At 44.8% G+C, this 19,246-nt stretch overlaps 2 protein-coding genes and 1 pseudogene across 4 annotated transcripts in view; 2 read left to right on the top strand and 1 right to left on the bottom strand.

The window, feature by feature from the left end:
• The first annotated feature begins 1,592 nt into the window (after positions 1-1,592).
• On the top strand, positions 1,593-2,511 carry LOC110306910 (annotated as a pseudogene).
• A 3,635-nt stretch (positions 2,512-6,146) lies between these two features.
• Srp14 (signal recognition particle 14) lies at positions 6,147-10,062 on the top strand. Its single transcript, XM_021183465.2, has 5 exons — positions 6,147-6,251; positions 6,391-6,463; positions 6,843-6,955; positions 9,058-9,090; positions 9,604-10,062. Exons 1-5 carry the CDS (start codon positions 6,228-6,230, stop codon positions 9,691-9,693), a joined length of 333 nt encoding a protein of 110 aa, XP_021039124.1. The 5' UTR covers positions 6,147-6,227; the 3' UTR covers positions 9,694-10,062.
• Positions 10,063-10,671: 609 nt separating this feature from the next.
• Positions 10,672-19,246, bottom strand: part of Eif2ak4 (eukaryotic translation initiation factor 2 alpha kinase 4) — a 92,645-nt gene continuing 84,070 nt past the window's right edge. For 2 of the 3 annotated variants that reach the window (XM_029471630.1, XM_029471631.1), the window contains exons 31-37: positions 17,606-17,718; positions 15,602-15,660; positions 14,964-15,061; positions 13,946-14,014; positions 13,218-13,262; positions 11,760-11,878; positions 10,676-10,907 (exon numbers count right to left, since the gene is read on the bottom strand). In XM_029471630.1, coding sequence (XP_029327490.1) covers positions 10,850-10,907; positions 11,760-11,878; positions 13,218-13,262; positions 13,946-14,014; positions 14,964-15,061; positions 15,602-15,660; positions 17,606-17,718 — 561 coding nt within the window. In that variant the 3' untranslated portion in view covers positions 10,676-10,849. Of the gene's footprint in view, positions 10,908-11,759; positions 11,879-13,217; positions 13,263-13,945; positions 14,015-14,963; positions 15,062-15,601; positions 15,661-17,605; positions 17,719-19,246 lie in introns of all 3 variants that reach the window. The other variant, XM_021183477.2, reaches the window with a different exon arrangement.

Genomic DNA, 19,246 nt, shown 5'->3' with positions numbered 1-19,246 from the left:
CACACACACACACACACCACACACACACACACACACACAGTGGGCTGGTGGGTTAGTAGGGAAGAGAAAGAGTGAACCTAAGGAGAGGAAGCTAGAAATGTAGCTCAGTGCTAGGTTTGATTTGCAGCATTGCATAAAACTGGGCGTGTATTCAGGAGGTGGAAGCAGGAGGGTCAGAAGTTCAAGGCCATCCTCCACACTAGGGAGTTCCAGGCTGGCTTGAGCTACTCAAGAGCCTGTCTCCATTCCTGGTTCCCTCAGAAAACCATGCATGTGATCAAACAAACAAGATCCGTGCAGAGGAATACAAAACCCAAAGTAGATCCTGAGCTTTGGCCAACCTGCCAATCTTGGTTGATCTGTGATCTCTTCGGTGGCTTCCTTTGGCCGTTATTGGCTAGCTGTTTCCCCCTGTATGACAGCTTTGTGACCTGCTGCATCTTGAGATGGTCACACCACACTTTGTTGGGTGGGGCAGATGTTCTGCTCTGGTAGAGCAATCTGAAAGAAAATGGCAGCTGGTGATGGACTGGCTGTACGTCTGCCGACCAGTTGGCCTTTAGGCAGCTACGAGGTACCTTTAATACTGTCCTGCTTTTCAGAGAAGAAACTCATAAGAAAAAAAGTAACTTGTCTCCCAAGGTGTGTGTGTGTGTATGTGTGTATATATATGGCTACATATATATACAGTTTTGAAAATTTTTTTTTGTTTTTTTAAGTCCAAAGCAGAACAAGAATAGGTGTATTTTTTTCCAAGGGAAAGCATTCCTGTCGACATCGCTCAGGGCTGCCTGGTTCTAGCCTGTCGTTTCATTTGGCTGAGAAGGACCACATGGAAGGCAGTCCCGAAGATTCTTATGCCAGGACAGACAAACTCTGTTGAGAGGAAGGGCAACTCTTACAAACTCATTTCTGAATTCCTGGTTTATAAATGTGTCTGCTATTTGCCTCTGAATGAGTTGTTACATCTACCCAGTTCCCTTAGTAATGATAATTTTGACCAAAAATATGACAATGATTTTAACAAAAACCATGACCATCATTTCTTTTTATTAAATAATTCACCATATCAAGGTTCCAGTCATTTGTCTACAGACACCGACAGGTGGTCATGAGACATAAATTTGCCAAGTCAGAAGTGGTCACTCTATTTTTGTTTTGCTTTTGAGCCTGGGTTTTGCTATTTCGGGTATTTGCTGGCTCTAAAACAGCACCTCCCACCCACCCCCCATCTCCAGAGTCTGGGCTTCCAGGCATGAGTGCCACACTCGGCTCATGACTAGGCTCCTACCTTTTTTAAAAGAAGAGATTTATTTTTGTCTAGGTGTATAAGTATTTTGCCTGCATGCGCGTCTATGTATTATATGCGTGCCTGGGGCCCTCAGAAACCAGAAGAGGATATTGGATCCCTGGAACTGGCAGTTGTGAATGGTCATCTGGGATCAGGGAATTGAACCTGGGTCCTCTGCAACAGCAACAGATGTTCTTACCTGCTGAGCCATCTCTCCAGCCCATGCCTAGGTTTCTGATCCTACTTTCCATGTGTTCCTCCTAAGAAGGCAGGATCACAGTTGTTGGCTAGGGTGTGTAACATGCAGCAGTCATGGCCAGCTCTGGGTCTGGGTACCGGGACATCCCCTCCTGGCCAAGTGACTAGGGCTGTGCAGGTTGCTATTGACATTGGGTACCTTCACCCTGACTGTGCCCAGTGCACCAGAATGAGGAAGCAGTGGGAGTGGTCTTCCAGGAGATACTCAAGGAACAGGTAGGGCACGCCAGTTCTTCATCATCAGCAAGCTGTGGTGTATGGTGCACGACAGGGACACGGTGAAAGGAGCCTGTCAGAAGACACTCGGCGACCTGCCACTCCACTGCCTGGACCTCTGCCTTGTTCACTGGCCAGCAGGCTTCAAGCCTGGGCCTATTTCCTGTGGATGCATCAGGAAACATGATTTTCAGTGACACTGATTTGGGGGACCACCTGGACAGCCACGGATCAACTAGAGCATGAAGGTTTGGTGAAAGCAATAGGTGTCTCTGACTTCAACCCTCTTCAGATCAAGAGGATCTCAGCCAAACCTGGCTTAACATAGAAACCTGTGGTTCATCAGACTGAGTGCTACTCACACCTAACTCAGGAGAAATTGACTCAGTACTGCCAGTCCAAGAGGCATTGGGGTGACCTCGTATAGTCCCCTTGATTCTCCTGACAGGCCCTGGGCCAAGCCTGAAGAGCCTTCTCTCCTGGAGGATCCCAAGATCAAGGCAACTGCAGCCAAGAATGAAACTACAGCCCGAGGGCTACCTGGTTCTTCCCAAAAAAGAACTTAGTGTCAATCCCCAAGTCTGTGACACCTGCACACATTGTTGAGAGCTTAAAGGTCTTTGACTTCCAGCTGAGCGTCAATGATAAGACTATTCTACTCAGCCCCAACAGGAACTGGATGGAGGGTGTGCGCCTTGAGGAGCTATGACAAATACAAGGATGACCTCTTCCACACAGGAGTCTGAAGCTCCAATGCCTGCTCCTCCCCAAGCAATGTGCACCTGTTCTTCCTGCCTCGTCAGTCCTTTTGTCACATGGCCCGCATCTGTCCTTTTTAAGTGTTACATGGCCCGTGCCTGCACTGGGTAGAACCTTGCAGATCAGACAGCAAGGATGTGTTAGTTGAACGTAAGATCTGGAAAGCTTTGGCAGTAGCTGAGCTGTTTCTTCCAGCCTTTCTTGGTCTTTCTTCTTACCCAACTGGAAGATTCAACACAAGCACCTTTTCCAATCAAAGAGGAGCAAGATTTATATAGCCCAGGGAATGCCACTAACAGTTACGTTGTGAGTGCTTAGAGCTGTAATCCCTTGGGTCAGATTTCTCCTTGCCTCAAATAAAAACTGCTTTTTTTCGTGTGTGTGTGTGTGTGTGTGTGTGTGTGTGTGTGTGTATGTGTGTGTGAAAGGCAAGACCATTAATTATGGCTAGTAGTAGATGTAACCATGAGAACATGGAGCTTGTAGTGATTTGAAGAAGAAGCCATGACCATGAGCCAAGGAATGCGAGTAACATCTAGACTGTTAAGAAACACATTCTTCCTGGAAGCTTCCAGATGGAATTCAGCCCTCTAAACACACCGGTTTTTGACTTCTGATCCAGAGGTATAAAAGAATAAATTTTAAAAATTTCATGTTTTAAAGATTTTTCTTTATACTTATGAACGTTTTGCCCTGTATGCATGTCTGTGCACCAAGTATTTGTCTGTTGGGTCCTCTGGAACTGGGGTTAAGGACAGTTGTGAGACACCCTGTGAGTGCTGGGAATGGAACTCAGTTCCTCTGCAAGAGCAACAAGGGCTGTTGGCCACTGAACCATCCCTCGAGCTGCCCTGAGATGAAAAATAGTAAATGTCTGCTGTGTGAAGCTAGATTTGGGGCTCTTGGTATGGAGGCAATAGGAAGCTAGCACAATCTTCTAGTTGGGCTCCCACTTTCCTCTTTCTTATTTATTTATTTATTTATTTATTTATTTATTTATTTGAGACAAGGTCTCACTATGTAGCCTTTATTTATTTATTTATTTATTTATTTATTTATTTATTTATTTATTTGAGACAAGGTCTCACTATGTAGCCGTGGCTAGCCAAACTTTGCTTCATAGACTAGGCTGTCATCCAACTCACAGATATCTGACTGCCTTTGCCTCGTGCATGCTGAGACTAAAACTATGTATCAACATGCACAGTTCTGTCTCTCTCTCTCTCTGTGTCTCTTTCTGTGTGTCTCTCTCTCCCTCTTTCTCTCTCTAAGAAAGATTTCCCCATGTAGCCAAGGCTGGCTGTACTAGCAGGCTCTGTGTGTCAACTTGACACAAGTAGAGTTATCAGAGAGGAAGAAGCCTCAGTTGATGAAATGTCTTCATGAGATTCATCTGTAAGACATTTTATCAATAAGTGTGATCAATAGGGGAGGGCCCAGTCCACTGTGGGTGGTGCCATCCCTAGGATGGTAGTCCTGGGTTCTATAAGAAAGCAGGCTGAGCAAGCCAGTAAGCAGCACCCCTCTATAACCTCTGCATCAACTCCCACCTCCAGGTACCAGCCCTGTTTGAGCCCCTGTCTTGACTTCCTTCAGTGATGGAACTGTGCTCTGGAAGTATAAACTGAATAAACCCTTCCCTCCATGACTTGCTTTTTGGTCATGGTGTTTTCATCCCAGCAGTAGAAACCCTAAGACACTGGCCTAGAACTCACTCTGTAGCCCAGACAGGGCTCAAATTTGCCATCTACCTTCCTACTTTCTTAGCTCTGGGATTATAGGCACGTGTAGATACACTCAGTTCTGCCTTCTTTATAGTGTATTCTCTATGCCACAGGTGGGGGAATCTTTCAAATATAAATATGATTGTCATTGTCTGTGTACAACGTTCTTATCAAGACCTTCTCTCTGGATTTGCTTTTCGGGTTTTCGAGACATGGTTTCTTTGGCTGTCCTGGAATTTACTCTAGACCAGGCTGGTGTAACTTTTGAATTTTCTCAAACCCTACTTTTAATAATGGTTCCTAAATGCTCTAACCTCCCTTCTAGCCCACTACCTACAGGTTATTAGGATACGGGGGAAGTGTATCTGTTTAGAAATTATTCTTTGGAGTAAATCCCACCCCCATTGTCAGGAAATCAGCAGCTCAGTTCATAGCGTTCAGTAGCAGCAGCTCCATCCACTCGCAAATACTTCATTAATACAGAAGCAGCCCAGCAGTCCAACTCAGAAGTGTTGGGATAGCAAACATGAACCAGCAGTGGTGGTACGACCTAGCAGAAACTGCCAGGCCTCTGCCAAAACCACTCGAGTCAGCAGGAGCAGTTAAGCCAGGAGAAGTTCTCTGCCGTGTCTCTCTGAATGACGTGAAGATCATTGAAGACGCAAGACCAAGAAGCACTCCAAAACTAACTATGCAAGCCCCCATCACTGTCCATTGAGTCCTGTTTATACTCCCTCCAAACATCACGTGTCCTCCAAGGGTCTTGCCTCAGTATGACTTAGCAAAACTCCATGTGAGTCTGTATCAGCTGACATCACTCTGCCAATTGGCTGGAGTCCGAGGAAGTGGCAAGAAATTGCAGCATATCACCAGAAGGTTTGTGTGTGTGTGTGTGTGTGTGTGTGTGCATTTCTCTCTATGGGGTCACGACAAACAGAGCTCAGCTACTCAATGTAAGGCGAACCAATGCATGCATGTTGTTATCGAAGAATCCTTCATTTTTTGTTCTTTCGAAACATCCTTTTACCTGTGTCTGCTTCAGCAAAATATTCTTTGATATAACTGATTTACCAAAGAAACCACAAGTTTCCACTTTAGGCTGGCCTTGAACTCACAGAGATCCTCTGCCTGTCTCTGCCTCCTGAGTGCTGAGATTAAAGTCATGGGCCATCATTTCTGTCTGGATTTAAAAGTTTTAAACATGTTAAATCCAGATACTCACACTCCACCCATGAGCCACCCCCTCTCCACTCCCCTCTTTCTACCAGGAACAACATCTGAGCCTTCTGTGGCTATGGGCCCTGCTGACCGTGGCAAAGGCCCTGTGTGATCCGGCTCCTTCTCCAATCACTTTCACATATTTTCCCACGCTCTGAAGTAGGATAGAAAGAAAAAACTATGGACCCTGGAAACAGAAAAAAAAAAAAAAAAAAAAAAAAAAAAAGCACCTTTTTCTGGGGTCTAGCCTGTGCTTCCTGCTGACAGTGAAAAGTGAGATCAACAATGCCTTCAGAGCAAGTACTCTCTTTCTAAAGATACCTCAAACAAAGATACTGAAACTTGGAGCTCCTTGGCCACTTATTCCTAAATGTAAACAATGCATCTATAAAAACACCTCACATCTTCATCTTCATTAGGAAGTTCTGAGAAACCAGATCATTGTGTAAAAAATGGGGAAAGTGAGTCAGTGGACTCTTGGGTGACTTGCATATGTCTATCCAGTCTTTCTTTTGCTCTCATTCCCTCTTACAGCCTACGGTGTAGCTTGACAACGCAGTCCAACCACTGAAAGCGTCATTCCTCATCCTGGATAGACGCCGGAGGAGGCGCCGAGCGCGCAGGCGCAAGGCAACCCGAGCGAAGCGAGGATTGACGGAAGACGTGTAACTAAAGCGGAAGTCCCGCCCAGCGCGAGCGAGCCTTCCGGCTGTAACCGCTGGAGGCTTCTGCTGAGGGCGTCGGGACCTGCGGAGCTCAGGATGGTGTTGCTCGAGAGCGAGCAGGTACCGGCGGCCCCGGGGGCCCGGGACTCGAGCGAGTGGGGTCAGCTCGGGTCGCGGTTCTCCCTTTGCGGGCGGGCCGGGGCTGTGAGGCGGCGGGGCGAGGAGCGGAGGCTGCCTAACGGGGCGTGTTGTGTTGCAGTTCCTGACGGAGCTGACCAGGCTCTTCCAGAAGTGCCGCTCGTCGGGCAGCGTGTTCATCACCCTCAAGAAGTGTAAGCAATCTCCGGGGCCGCGCGGGGACGCCTGGGAGGGGACAGCCCGGCCCCCGGCCTGTCCGCACCGGCCACCTCCGGGGCTCGTGGCCGGAACGGCGCCGGCCACCCATTCACCGTGACAGTGGGGCCCCAAGTGTGTCCGACGCCCGCTGTCAGGCAGCCCGGCCCCCGCTCCGTTAGTGAGGTCCCAGTGTTTATCGAGCGAGTCGTTGCTCCTAGTTTTGGCCGTATCCTGAGTGATGGCGGTGTCGTGACTATATATATGGGAGTGATGGCGGACCCTTCCTTACGATCATCAGAGTTTCACTTTGGACCCAGAAGCAACGCCTGTGGTGGTGTTTACCTGGGTGGACTTTTTTTTTTTTCTTAAACACAGATGACGGTCGCACCAAACCTATCCCGAGGAAGAGCTCTGTGGAGGGCCTCGAGCCCGCAGAAAACAAGTGTCTGTTGAGAGCCACGGATGGGAAAAGGAAGATCAGCACTGTGGTGAGCTGGAGGCCTTTCTTAAGGCTCTGCTTTCTTTTGTGTTGGCCTGGCCGACTCAGAAAAAGTCAGTTTTCTCTCAAGTAGCCAAGGTACAGGAGCAACCTGTCTCAGTGCTAGCTAGGAGAACAGATTTAAAACAAAATTAAAATAGTGTCTTGCAGTCTACTCAGGCTGACTTTGAACTTGTGATTTAGGGAGCTCACACCAGGCGCTTCAGCCCATGCTGGTGTCACAGGAGTGTTTCATCAACTGAGACAGATGACAGTGATGGTTTTTGTGAAGCTGGAGATGTGACCCAGGCCAGGGTCTTCATCCTGCTAAGTCATCGCCCTGGGTTGCGCTTCACCCCCGCCCCCTGAGGGAGGAGGGGCATGTCAGGATTAGGTCCGGGTCCCCCTTCCCTGTCATTTTGTCACTCCCAGGCTGTTGTGGGATCAGGATCTACTTTTGCTTCTTTTTGGCGGAGGGGGTGGGTTGTTTGGTTGGGATAAGGTCGCGGGTAACTTAGGTTCATTAGGTCACCTCGGTCTCCAACATGGTGGAATCCTAGGTGTGCACCACCTTCCCAATTACTGTTTTTGTAGGACAAACTATCAGCAATAAACTGTTAGACAGAAAGTAGAGGCCGAATGCTTGTTCTGCTGGAGTTCCGTGGAAGTGAGCAAAGGAGCTGCTGTGAAGCAGGACTGGCTGTGTTTTCTTTCTCTGCTGCTCCATCGGTACATAGGTTCTGGGAATTAGATGATTTTTTTTTTTTTTTTTGCGTATATGATTTATTTTTATAGACACAGACATTTTCTTTTTTAAGATTTATTTATTATTATATGTAAGTACACTGTAGCTGTCTTCAGACACACACATCAGATCTCATTTCAGGTGGTTGTGAGCCACCATGTGGTTGCTGGGATTTGAACTCTGGACCTTCAGAAGAGCAGTCGGGTGCTCTTACCCACTGAGCCATCTCACCAGCCCCTAGATGATTATTTTTAACCTGATTTTTTCCAGGTCTTTGCGGCTCACTTAACAAAGGTAGCTACAGGTTAGGCTTGGTACTACAGAGGATATCTAGTCAAGGACCATGATCTTTTTATGAAAGGGTGAATATGCAAAACAAAGATTCCCTGGATTCAGAGCCAATGCTTCTTAATTCTATAGTGAGCCTGTAATGACAGTAGTACAGGGTACTCAGGAAACTGTGGACGGTAGCTGATGTTCTCTTGAGACGACTGTCAAGGTCAAGCAAGGCTACATTGCCGTTATGGTTAGCTGTCATAAATGTGAAACAGCATTTTTCCTAGGTATTGTTTCTTTTATGACAGTTTGAATTGTGCTTCTATCAGTCTGAATCAATGGAAGACAGAGTTTCATGAGACAGGTCCTTGCTTATCCAGCCCATCCTGGCTTGGAGCTTGTTCCTGTTCAGGCCAAGCCTGCCGAGCACTGGGACTCCAGGCCAGAGCCACCACATGCTCAGCAGAGGGAGAAGTTTGAATGTAGTTTGCATAAGAAAATGAACACTTTTGACAAGTCCTCTGATATCACTCAGAATCCAAAGAGAAAAACGTAGGGGCATCTGTATAAGGTTTTTTTTTTGTTTTTTGTTTTACCTTAAATTTAAAGACTGTGGTACCGGACGATCGTCCCAGCTTTATCTCACAGTTGCTGGGTTTGGGATTATCAGAGTGTGTTTGTCTGAGGGATTTTAGAGAGGTGAATAGTTTGCTGGGAGCCCACTTCTGCCTTCCCATCCTGCTGTAGATGTCATATGGAAGAAGGCACAGAGCCGCTTTGCTCGTTCTTGAGAGCAGGTTAGGGTGGGTAGACAGCCGTGAGTACACTGGGACCCCTGAAGTTGGGAATTAGTATTTAAAGATTAGTTGTCTTTTTGTTGTCTTTTTGAAGCAGGGTCTCTGTGCAGTCTTGCAACTCGCTATGTAGACTAGGCTGGCTTAGAACTCACAGAGATCTGTCTGCTTCTCTCTCCAGAGTGCTGAGGTCCAAAGGTGTTTGTGGGCCACCATGCCTGGCCTAGGTGTTGTCTTGATGAACATTTTGACTTTTCTTGGGTGAATAGGTGCGAGGTGATGTTTTTCTCTTTGCAGGTGAGCTCCAAGGAAGTGAACAAGTTTCAGATGGTAAGTTCCATTCCCTGTTCTCCAGTCCTCCTTGAGGGCGTGCTGCCGCCCAAGATGGAGCCTGACTTCTCCGCTTGCCCACACTTTCATTTTATGAATATTGTTCAGCAGTGGTTTCCTTTCCCTCCTGCCTACCTTATTTTTATTTTTTCCTTTTTTTTTGTTTTTCGAGACAGGGTTTCTCTGTGTAGCCCTAGCTGTCCTGGTCCTCACTCTGTAGACCAGGCTGCCTTGATTTCTTTCCGTTTAAGACTAGTTCTTTCTTAAACTTCAGATATGCTCTATGATATTGTTGAGTAGGAAGTTGCCTGAAGTTTTTCCTTTTTGCTTGGGGAGTGCACAGCCTACAGCTCCCTGGGGAGTATGCCTCAGCTGCTGAAGGAGTGGAGACTTTGATGGCATACCAGTTGCCAGTACAGGTGTCCCAGAAGGCTTTCTCATGCCAGCTACTCCAAGTCTGTGTGAAAGTCACCTGCTTCCCCAGTTGGTACCTTTTCTTGTTCTGGCTTTCAGGCCTATTCAAATCTACTGAGAGCTAACATGGACGGGCTGAAGAAGAGGGACAAGAAGAACAAGAGTAAGAAGAGCAAACCAGCACAGTGACAGGCGTGGCTGCTACCAACCAGCTGCACAAGTGCATTCTTCCTCTGTTTGCTGCTTTCAGCACCTCTGTATGTAACTGTTTTCACGGAAGGGTACTTTAAGAGAGAAGGACTGGGATGGTCATGGGCTAGTTGTGGTAAGAAGCCAGTTTTTGATTTGTGCTGTGTGGCTGGATATTCTTAGATTCCAGCCATAAGGTTTCTAGTCATCTTTGAGGAGCTATGCATCATTAATCTCCAGGCTAGCTGCTTTTTTTCCTACCCTATTTATGACAATAACTACTAACTCTAGATGGTACAGTTACTCAGTGATTTTTACCTTGTCTTGAGATTACTGTAATAGTTTTATTAAAAGTTGTGTTATCCTACAGGTGGGTTGTTTTTCTTGGTTGTATAATTTAAAACAACAAAAAATGCATCTAGTTATTTTGTATGTCTGTTGCACATTTGCTCTGTGCCACAGCAACAACCTGTATGATTGGTTTTCTCGTACTATGTGTGTCTGGGACTGAACTCAGGTTATTGGGCTGGGCAGCAAGCATCTTTAATGCCGAGCCATCTGTCTTCCTGGACCTTATCTAATCTTACATGATTCCTTCAGCTAGTCTGAGTTCTCATAGCCAAACAGGAGTTTGCTTAATGACATTAAGATAAATATTGGAGAATCATCAAGAATAAAGATCCTGCCTGGCGTGGTGGCATAACCTGTAATCTCAGTGGTCTGGAGGCAGACTGATTTTGAGTTTGAGGCCAACCTGGGATGCATAGTGAGACCCTGTTCTGCCCTCCCACCCAGCTACAGAGGCAGAATAGATCACAAGGGATGGATGACTTTTGATCTCTGTGCCTTTTTATCTACTAGGAGAATGTAAATGTTAGGACAGTTTTATGTGCTTAGTGTTTAGGACCAAAGGAAGACAAGTGTCTGTCTTCTCCTCCAGCTCCACTAATGGCAGAACTGCAAATGGAAAACAGCAGATATGTATGAAACATTTATTATATCAAAAAGGTAAATTTATACATGAAAACCCGACAAAGCTTAGCTTTGTAGGACAGCTTATTAGAATTTTAAGTTAAAATGAATTGAATGCACAACATTCCATTATTTCAGTATAAGTCCTTGTCCATTTGAACAATACAGCAGCAGTTCTTTAGGGTCAAAATAGGATTCTGTAGTAGTCATCTCTGAGGCTGTACAGGAACAGCACTGACACCCTGCAAGAGAAAAGGACAAGCACACCGATGGCAGACTTAGTGGGATAAAATAATTTCATAGCTTTGTTTTAATTAAAAATATGGTAGGAGATTGATCACTAGAAAGACTGCATAAACTTTCTTGGAGCTGTGATTGACAGTTTGCAATTAAGTTCTGAAAAGAAACTGCCATTCACTACCAAACTTCCTTGATGTCCTTTAGTTAAACAGTGACATAAATGACTGGCATTTTGACATACACAGCAAAGGTAGTCATTTTTTGTTTTGTTTTTTAATGTCATTTGCTTTTTTTGTGACTGAGTTTCATGGAACCCAGACTGCCTTCAAACTTGCTTATAAGGCTAAGGATGACCTTGGATGCCTGATCTGTCTCTACATCCCAAGTTCTAGGATTATAGTTGTATGCCATCATCCCTGATTTAGTTGTGTAAATGTTTTCTGAGGCTTGGGAGATGGCTCAGTTGGTAAAGTGCATGCCAAGCAAGCACTGAGTTTGGATCCCTAGAAGCAGTGTTAAAAGCTGGGCAGAGTGGTTCCTGACAGTGTAGCCTTGGACAGGGTAGAGATATGTGTGTCCCCGAAGTCAGTGATGCCAGTCAGCCTAGCTCACTGATGAGCTTCAGGCTCAGAGAGAGACCCTGTCTCAAAAAGAAATGGTGACAAGGAAAGTGGCACGAACCCCATGTCTCCACATGTCACACACACAATACCCCGATGCTACACTCAGGCTCACAGTGCTACTGATAAGATCCTCACAGTGATTCACAGTCTAGAATTTGTTGACTGTTAACCCTTGACACTCAGTCAGACCCTTCCCTAAATTTTAACCACATGAAACCTGCTATAACTTACTTCTTTTCAACTTTGATGTTATAAATTTCATCGCAGACGAGTTTGAGGTATCTTTGCTTTGGCAGGCGTGACAGCAGCTGCTTCACAGTTGTGTTAAATGCCTGTTCATCAGCATCCCACTAGGAAAGATGAGACCAGATGTGACAGAGCAGAGCAGCAGGGTTACTGCCTGACTTTGTGGGTCAGCCATGTTGGAGATGGGGAGTCTGTGGCTCTTCCTTTGAAGCTTCAATTTTCTTTTGAGACTACAGGTATCTAGTTAGAGCCTGCTCTGCCTTGCCATAGCCAGGGTATTCGAAATGTGACTTTAGATTGCTTTTCTTGGACATTTCCTGTGTATAGTGGACACTGTTGCCTTTCATGTGTACTCACTGAACTGAATCAAAATCCAGCAAACTGCCAGAGTCCTGTGTGCTTGTTTGACCAACAGTAATGAGGAGGCAGGGTCTTAGTCTGTCCTGCTGTCTGGCCCTCAACTGAGGACCTCTTGCTTCCAATCCCAATCTTAATTCAGTTTATTTTAAATCTATGACTGAACAGTATGGATAGACAAAAAAGTTATTTGTTATGAAATGCTTTAAAAATTAACCTGTAGCCTGTCATCTCCATTCCTAGGAGCCTGAGGCAAGAGGATTACTGCAGTTCAAGGCCAGCTTGGGCTATATTCTGGTTAGTTTTTGTTAATTACACAAACTAGGCTGGAAAGAGGGGCCAGTAATAGAAGAACTGGTTCCAGCAGTTGGCTCCTGGGGCATTTTTCTTGATTAGGGATTCATGCAGGAAGGCCTAGCGTACTGTGGGTAGTGCTATCCCAGACAGGCAGGCCTGGTCTATAAAGCAAGCCTGCCAGCCAGCTAGTCAGTTAGTAGAAACATTCTTGCCTTGGAGTTCAACCTTGGCTTCCCTCAGTAAGGGACTCTAGTCTGTAATAAGAGGTGATAACCTTCCCTTTCTAGTTGTTTTTGGTCAGCGTTTTATTAGAGCTACAAAAAGCAAACTAGGATAGGCTACCTGGTAACATTCTTCCTCACAAAATATAGAAATCACCTGTAGCTATGATTATTTTACTACCATGGGACAGTTGAAAATTTTAAAGACTGGAAGAAAATGTATAAAAGTATAAACCTGTAAACAGCCCTTTGGGTCTTTTACAGCAGAGTGTTCTGTGTGACTGTGCTTCCCGAACTGGGGTGAAGATTGGCTTGGGAACACATGGTGCTATGGGTAAGAAACTAGATTATGCTATCTGCTAGGCTCAAGTCCTGGCTCTGAGCCTTGTGGCTGTGTGATTCTGATTCAGGAATGCCCATAACACATAGGAAAAGCAGGACCAGCGTTACTAGCTCAGTTCCTGATGCTGCCAGACAAACTAATTACTAAAGAAGTTTAAGACCTTTTACCAGTTTCTCTTTGACAAGACTGTAAAAGTCACAGTGCAGAATTGTTGCCGTTGCTTACCTCTAATGATAGAAACTGTAAGATTGTTTCCTTGGGTAGGTCCACCTGTTAATACACAGAAAGCATATATCATGTATGAAGTCCCAGCAGCTCACCCTGGCTGGGGCTGAGGAGAGGAACAGGGCTGCTGTAATTTTTTTCAGTGCACACATGCGTGCATGTGTGTGAAGACCTGAGGTTGGTATTGAAAATACTCTTCGCTGCTCTTCCATCTTATTCTATGAGGCAGAGTCTGAGTGAGACCCAGAGCTAACTGATGCCTAATTTGTGCCAACTTGTTGGTGTCTTCCTCAGCTAAGGTTGGAATCATAGGCATTTATTGTGGGTTCTGGGGACCTGAACTTTAGTTCGCACATGCCTTAACCATGTAGTTATCTTCCCAGCTCCTAAAGCAGACTTTAACTGGACTATGTGAGCTAACAAGCACTGGAGGCTGGAGTTCAGATCATATCGACACCTCAAAGGTGCAATGCTGCCACGTGCACTTACTAAGGCCTCGGCATGAGTGTGGCCTTAGGAAAAAAAAAAGAAGAGAAGAAGAGAAATACACAAATGACCATCTTTTCTCCCCAGCTTTTTCTAGTGTTAGACTGCCTGTAATTCACATGAGGAACAGCCAGGTCTGATACCAGATACAGCTGACAGCAAAAATAGCCCTGAATTCTGAGACCACACTAGACAATGCAGACAGATGCTATCTTCAGATTGTTAAAGAGCATGTGACTTACAGCCAAAATTTCAATTTCACTGCTTTTCTGATGTAAATTGGCAAGCGCAGTCTGAAGTCGGGTTTGTACCTAATAAAAAATGGAGTTCAGAGCATGTTAGTGTTTTTTTTCTCATTCTAGAAAACAACAGCATGACAAAGCCAGAGCTTAGAAAGGCCTTCAAACAGAACATAAAGCTTTGTTCCTGATATAGCTTGGAGAGAGCTGGAGGCTGAGGGGAAACTGATTTTGGGTCTTGTTATGTTGCCCAGGTTGGCCTCAAACTTTAGATCTTTCCAAGCACCTGAGATTACAGTGTACACCACCACACAAATGCTCTTAATAGTTGGGCTGGTCACCACAGCCCAACTATTAAGACCAGCCTGGTCTACAGAGTGACTACAGAGCCCAGGACAGCAAAACCCTATCTTGAAAAACCAAAGGAAAACCAAACAAAAATCACAACAGCAACAAATCAAATGCTCTTAACATCGTCTCCCATTAGGATCATGGCACACTCTTGCCACATTCAACACATTCAGTTACTTCTCTTGTTTTTATAACTGCATACTGCACGTGCTCTAAGGTTGCACACATGGCCTTAGTACAGGCATACAGCAGACACTGAAACCATGAGAACTACTCTTGTGGCTGGTCTAAAATGCTCTTATGTAGGCAGATTAAATGGATCATCTGTTGACAGCTGCTGCTTACTAACATCTCTGGAGAACAGATGGGCTGAATTATGGCACCTGAGAAGTTTTGCTAATGAGATCTTCAGAAGCCACCAGGTTAGAAGGGAAAGGATCTTTATATTTAAAGCCAAGGACAAGCGGCTGGAGAAATGGCTTAGTGGATCCAGGTTCAGTTTCCAGCTCCTGCATAGTCAAACTGCAAGTCAAATTCCAGGGGATCTAATGCCCTCTTCAGGCCTCTAAGATATATGGTTCACAGACATACATTCAGGCAAAACACCCACACACGTAAAATAAAAGCAAGCAAGCAAGCAAGCAAAGAAAAAAAGGTGGATGTGCTATACCTGAATCTCATGTCGCCTCCTGGTGCTGGCTGACAGCTTTTCTGGTGCTAGAACAATCACGTTGGGGACTACTGTAGTTCCATGGATTTCAAACAAACCTGAGAGAGAGTTTCATGTTAAAGTCTTTACTTGGGACCAGTTTCTAGAACACTCCATAAAGAGCTGTCTACTAGTGTACATCTGGCTGTGACTCATGTCGGCCTTCTTTCTTTTTGTCTCTTTGAGGTGGAGTCTAGTTATATAATATTTATAGACCAGGCTGGCTTTACACTGCATCCTTCTGCCTTAGTCTCCTGAGTGTTAGGATTACAGGCATGTGCCACCATATTTGGCTTGAGCTGCTTTTCTTTAGTCTGTTGTATGAGGGAAATATCCACATTGCATGTATATAGTGAACTGAGTAAAACGAAGGTTAAATCACATGTGTGAGTACAACACTGAGACAGACTAGGATTAGAGGGTTGGCCTGAGCCCAAGCTGCCTTAGCACTTCCAGGATATTGGAACACATCTCATGTGATACAGCCTGGTTGACACTTTCCTTTTAAAAGGTATTTTCGGCGTGAGAAGGCATCCATCAGCCTTAGCCCTAAGCCGACACAGCATTCTTAAGGCTAGGATTTCAATTAGTACTTATACCTGAAGCATTAGAAAACGACCCCTTCAGAGATTGTACGGCAAGATTATCAGAAGCGTCTCTAAAAACAAGCAAACAGTCAGTTAGCAAATGTCAATGAGGCAAAAAGCAACTCAGATAAGGGTGCCCTTAGAGCATGCTACCTTCCTACTGAATACAAAACCACGATCCTCTTAGTTATTAACTGGAGGAAAAAACAAAACAGAAAATGCTCTTAGTGGTGCTTTTTCTCATGAGCAAGTTAAAAAAAAAATAAGGACATGATTCAGGTTAAAAGACTAAGACAACATCCCTGATTCATCCAACTGGGTCTGAAATCCAGGCTCCACGGAGTCAGCTGATTTAATGAAATGTAATGGGTGTTCTTTTCGCTCCCTTACAATACAAAGAAACAGCAGTAGCAGGCCCCACCTTCACTCAGCCAGGAGCCTTGGTGACCACCACAGGAGAAGTTTCAAAAGCTGTACACAGACGCTCTTTCAAGCCTGCACATTAATTTATAACCTTTAAGAGACATGGTAGTGCTCCTTCCCTTTAATTTTCTGAACGTCTGTGATTTGACTGGTGACTTCAAGAATAGCACATTCCTTGAAAAAAGCCTGCCAGTGAATTCATGGAAACTAAGTGGTCATGGAAAGTGTGTGTTGGAGGGGGTGACTGGGGGGCACAGGTGGCAAAGCAAGCCTTGTATTCTCTAAGCTGAGACGCCTCAGTCCTGGCAGTCATGGTCCTTGGTGTCAGATGTTCTTTGCTGGAGGTGCATCTATCAGTCCTGTGCTCTGTCATGTCCCAGCAGCCTCTATTACACCTGCACCCCAGTGTGACAACAGCCTGTCTCCAAACACTGTCAGATGTCCCAGTGGGGACAAAACTGCTACTTGTTGAGAATTACTGACATCTCCTTAAATTTAAGTGTTTTCTGCCTTCTGGTTGTTTTTGAGACAGGGCTTCATAGATCCCAGGCTGGACTTGAACTTACTATGTAGCAGGGGCTGACCTTGAACTGACATTCCAAGTGCTGGGACTGTAGGTATTTGTCAGGATTATAATACCTAGATCTGTTTGTTTGGATACGAGCCCATATGAGTTGTGAAGATGTAAGACCTTTTCTAACCCCACTGCCCTTTTATAGTCTCCCAGAAGTAACTACAGTCAAACATCCTGTACAGTCAGTCCTCCAGATGTTTTCTATATGTAAATTGCATATTTTGCCGTAATACTCTCTATCCCACGGTGGACATTCTTCCACTAAAGCTCTGGAGAGATTATAAACAAAGTGCAACACCTTGGAGACTTCTGAACACAACACCACCTTTGAAACTGAAATTACTATTATTATTTTCAAAAGAACTATTTATTTATGTTATGAGTCCATTGTCACTGTCTTCAGACACCAGAAGAGAGGATTGGATCCCATTTACACATGGTTGTGAGCCACCATGTGGTTGCTGGGAATTGAACTCAGGACCTGTGGAAGAGCAGTCAGTGCTCTTAACCACTGAGCCATCTCTCCAGCCTCATTATTTTTTAAATAAAGTTTTTTATTCTACTAAGATATATTATCTAGGTTAACATGACTTGGCTATTACTTTCACTTAAAATGGATAAGTATTTTTTAAATGTTTAAGTGTCAATTTCTAATAGATTTTGAAAAAATTGAGATTGGTATTAGGGTGTGACTATATAGTACAGGCTGGCTTGACTTCACTTGGCAGCCCAGGTTGGCCTTGAAGTTGTGATCTTCTAATCTCAATCCCCTAAGTGGTGAGATCACAGACATGGGCCCCTATTCCGTCTTCAGCTGCAGTACACTGTCCTAGGGAGTAAGTTCTCACAAACCCAGGCCACTCCATGGATCTGTTCCTTCTGCCTATGGTGTTTACTTTCCTTCTGTCATGTTATGGTGCACACAAAGGGGCCTTCACCAGGAAATAAGTAGGTGGGGCTGCTCAGTTTTGGCTTCACAAATTGTCAGCTAAATTACTTTGTTTTCTTTATAAATTTACCTGAAATTTTTTTCGTCACCAACTTTGGTTCTTAGTTTCTGCATAACGTGATCCACAAGATCCGATTCCAATACACGCTTTTCTGTTTGCCTCTCCTTCTCAAAGGACTTGACCTTGGAAAGAATGAAATAATTTATCATTTGGAAGTTTCTGAAGCCAAAATGGTAGCTCAGTGTGCCCTAGTGAAGCAATTGGGTCAACAGTTTGGAGTCAGTGGGTCTTAATTGGGGAGGATTCTGCTTTCTGGAAGACATTTAGCAGTCTTTTGTTTTTTAAAGTAGTACTTTAATTAATCCCAGCACTTGGGAGGCAGAGGCAGGCGGATTTCCAAGTTCGAGGTCAGCCTGGTCTACAGCCAGGGCTACACAGAGAAGAAACCCTGTCTTGAAAAACCAAAAAAACCCCAAACAAACAAACAAACAAAAAACAAAAAAACCCCCCAAACTTTATTTTATTAGTTTTGTGATGTGTATGGCTGCATGTATGCTGTGGTGTGTCTGAGATCAGAGGATCAGTTGGCAGGAGTGGAGTCTTTCCTTTTACTATGTTACTATGGGAGTCCTAGGAGTGGACTTAGGTCATCAGGCTTGGTGGTAAGGGCCTTGACTCAGGCTCTGAGATGATTTTAGATGTCACAGCTGTGGAGTGTGCTCCAACATCTTGACATACACTATTACAAGGTCAAGGATACAGCAATGATGAACCAAATCTCCAAACATTGAAACTGTTCCTGAGATACATGGTCTGTTCAGGAATAGTTAGAGATGACAGAATTAAAAAAAAAAATGGCTCTCATATTACACAGTTCCCTGCTCATCCTGAAAGAGGTGGTTGAACAGCTGGGTATGTAGGCCTGTGTGGGCCTTGTTTGTTTGTTTTTTATTTATGTGTATGTATGTGTCTATAGCTATGAGCACGCGAGTGCAGATGCCTGAGGAGGCTGGAGGGGTCGCATTCTTCTGGAGCTGGCTTTACAGGGAGTTGAGTCCTGATGCGGGTGCTGGGAGGACTCACAGGATCTCTGCAAGGCAGTACATGTTTTTACCCACCAAGCCATCTCTAGCCTGGGCCATGTGATTTTATGATGAGGATATGTACACATTTGAGGTGCAATCCTTATTGCATACAAACTCTTAAAACACATGTCTAACTCATCCTGACAGCATTATAGGAGAAAATAAGGAGAATGAGAGATAAAGGCCAATTTTTTCTTTCAAAACAATATTTGAAAAGGTCGTGCGGTGGTAGGTTTATGTACAATTTTAGTTAGGTACAACAGAGTAAAATTGTTTAGGAAGACTCCAGAAGACAAGCTGTTGGCAGGCACAGCTCTCCTAAGACAAGAGCTTGGGGCTGGGAAAGATGGCTCAGTGGCTAAGAGCACTGGCTGCTCTCACAGGACCTGGGCTTCATTCCTTGTGGCAGCTTACTACCATCTGCAACTCCAGCTCTAGAAGAGGGCATCAGATTCCCTCTTCTGGCCTATGTAGGAACTGCACACACATGGTTCACAGACAGATGGAGGCAAAACACCTATACATAGAAATAGTACCCAAAAAATGTAGATTTAAAAAATTTATCTATTTTCTCTAGGAAGATGATCAGTCATGATAGAGTTTAGAGCCAGAGAGGGGGGGAGGG

The sequence above is a fragment of the Mus caroli genome, chromosome 2, assembly GCF_900094665.2.
Source record: "Mus caroli chromosome 2, CAROLI_EIJ_v1.1, whole genome shotgun sequence".
NCBI classification, from domain to species: domain Eukaryota; kingdom Metazoa; phylum Chordata; class Mammalia; order Rodentia; family Muridae; genus Mus; species Mus caroli.
The sequence above is the reverse complement of the archived record's forward strand: the minus strand, read 5'-3'. Positions and strand labels throughout refer to the sequence as shown.

Bases quoted from the DNA above. Each gene is read 5' to 3' on its own strand.
- Srp14 (XM_021183465.2), top strand. From the start codon at position 6,228: ATGGTGTTGCTCGAGAGCGAGCAG. The intron at 6,956-9,057 runs GTGAGCTGGAGG...TTCTCTTTGCAG, and splicing joins AAAGGAAGATCAGCACTGTG to GTGAGCTCCAAGGAAGTGAA. The intron at 9,091-9,603 runs GTAAGTTCCATT...TCTGGCTTTCAG, and splicing joins AAGTGAACAAGTTTCAGATG to GCCTATTCAAATCTACTGAG.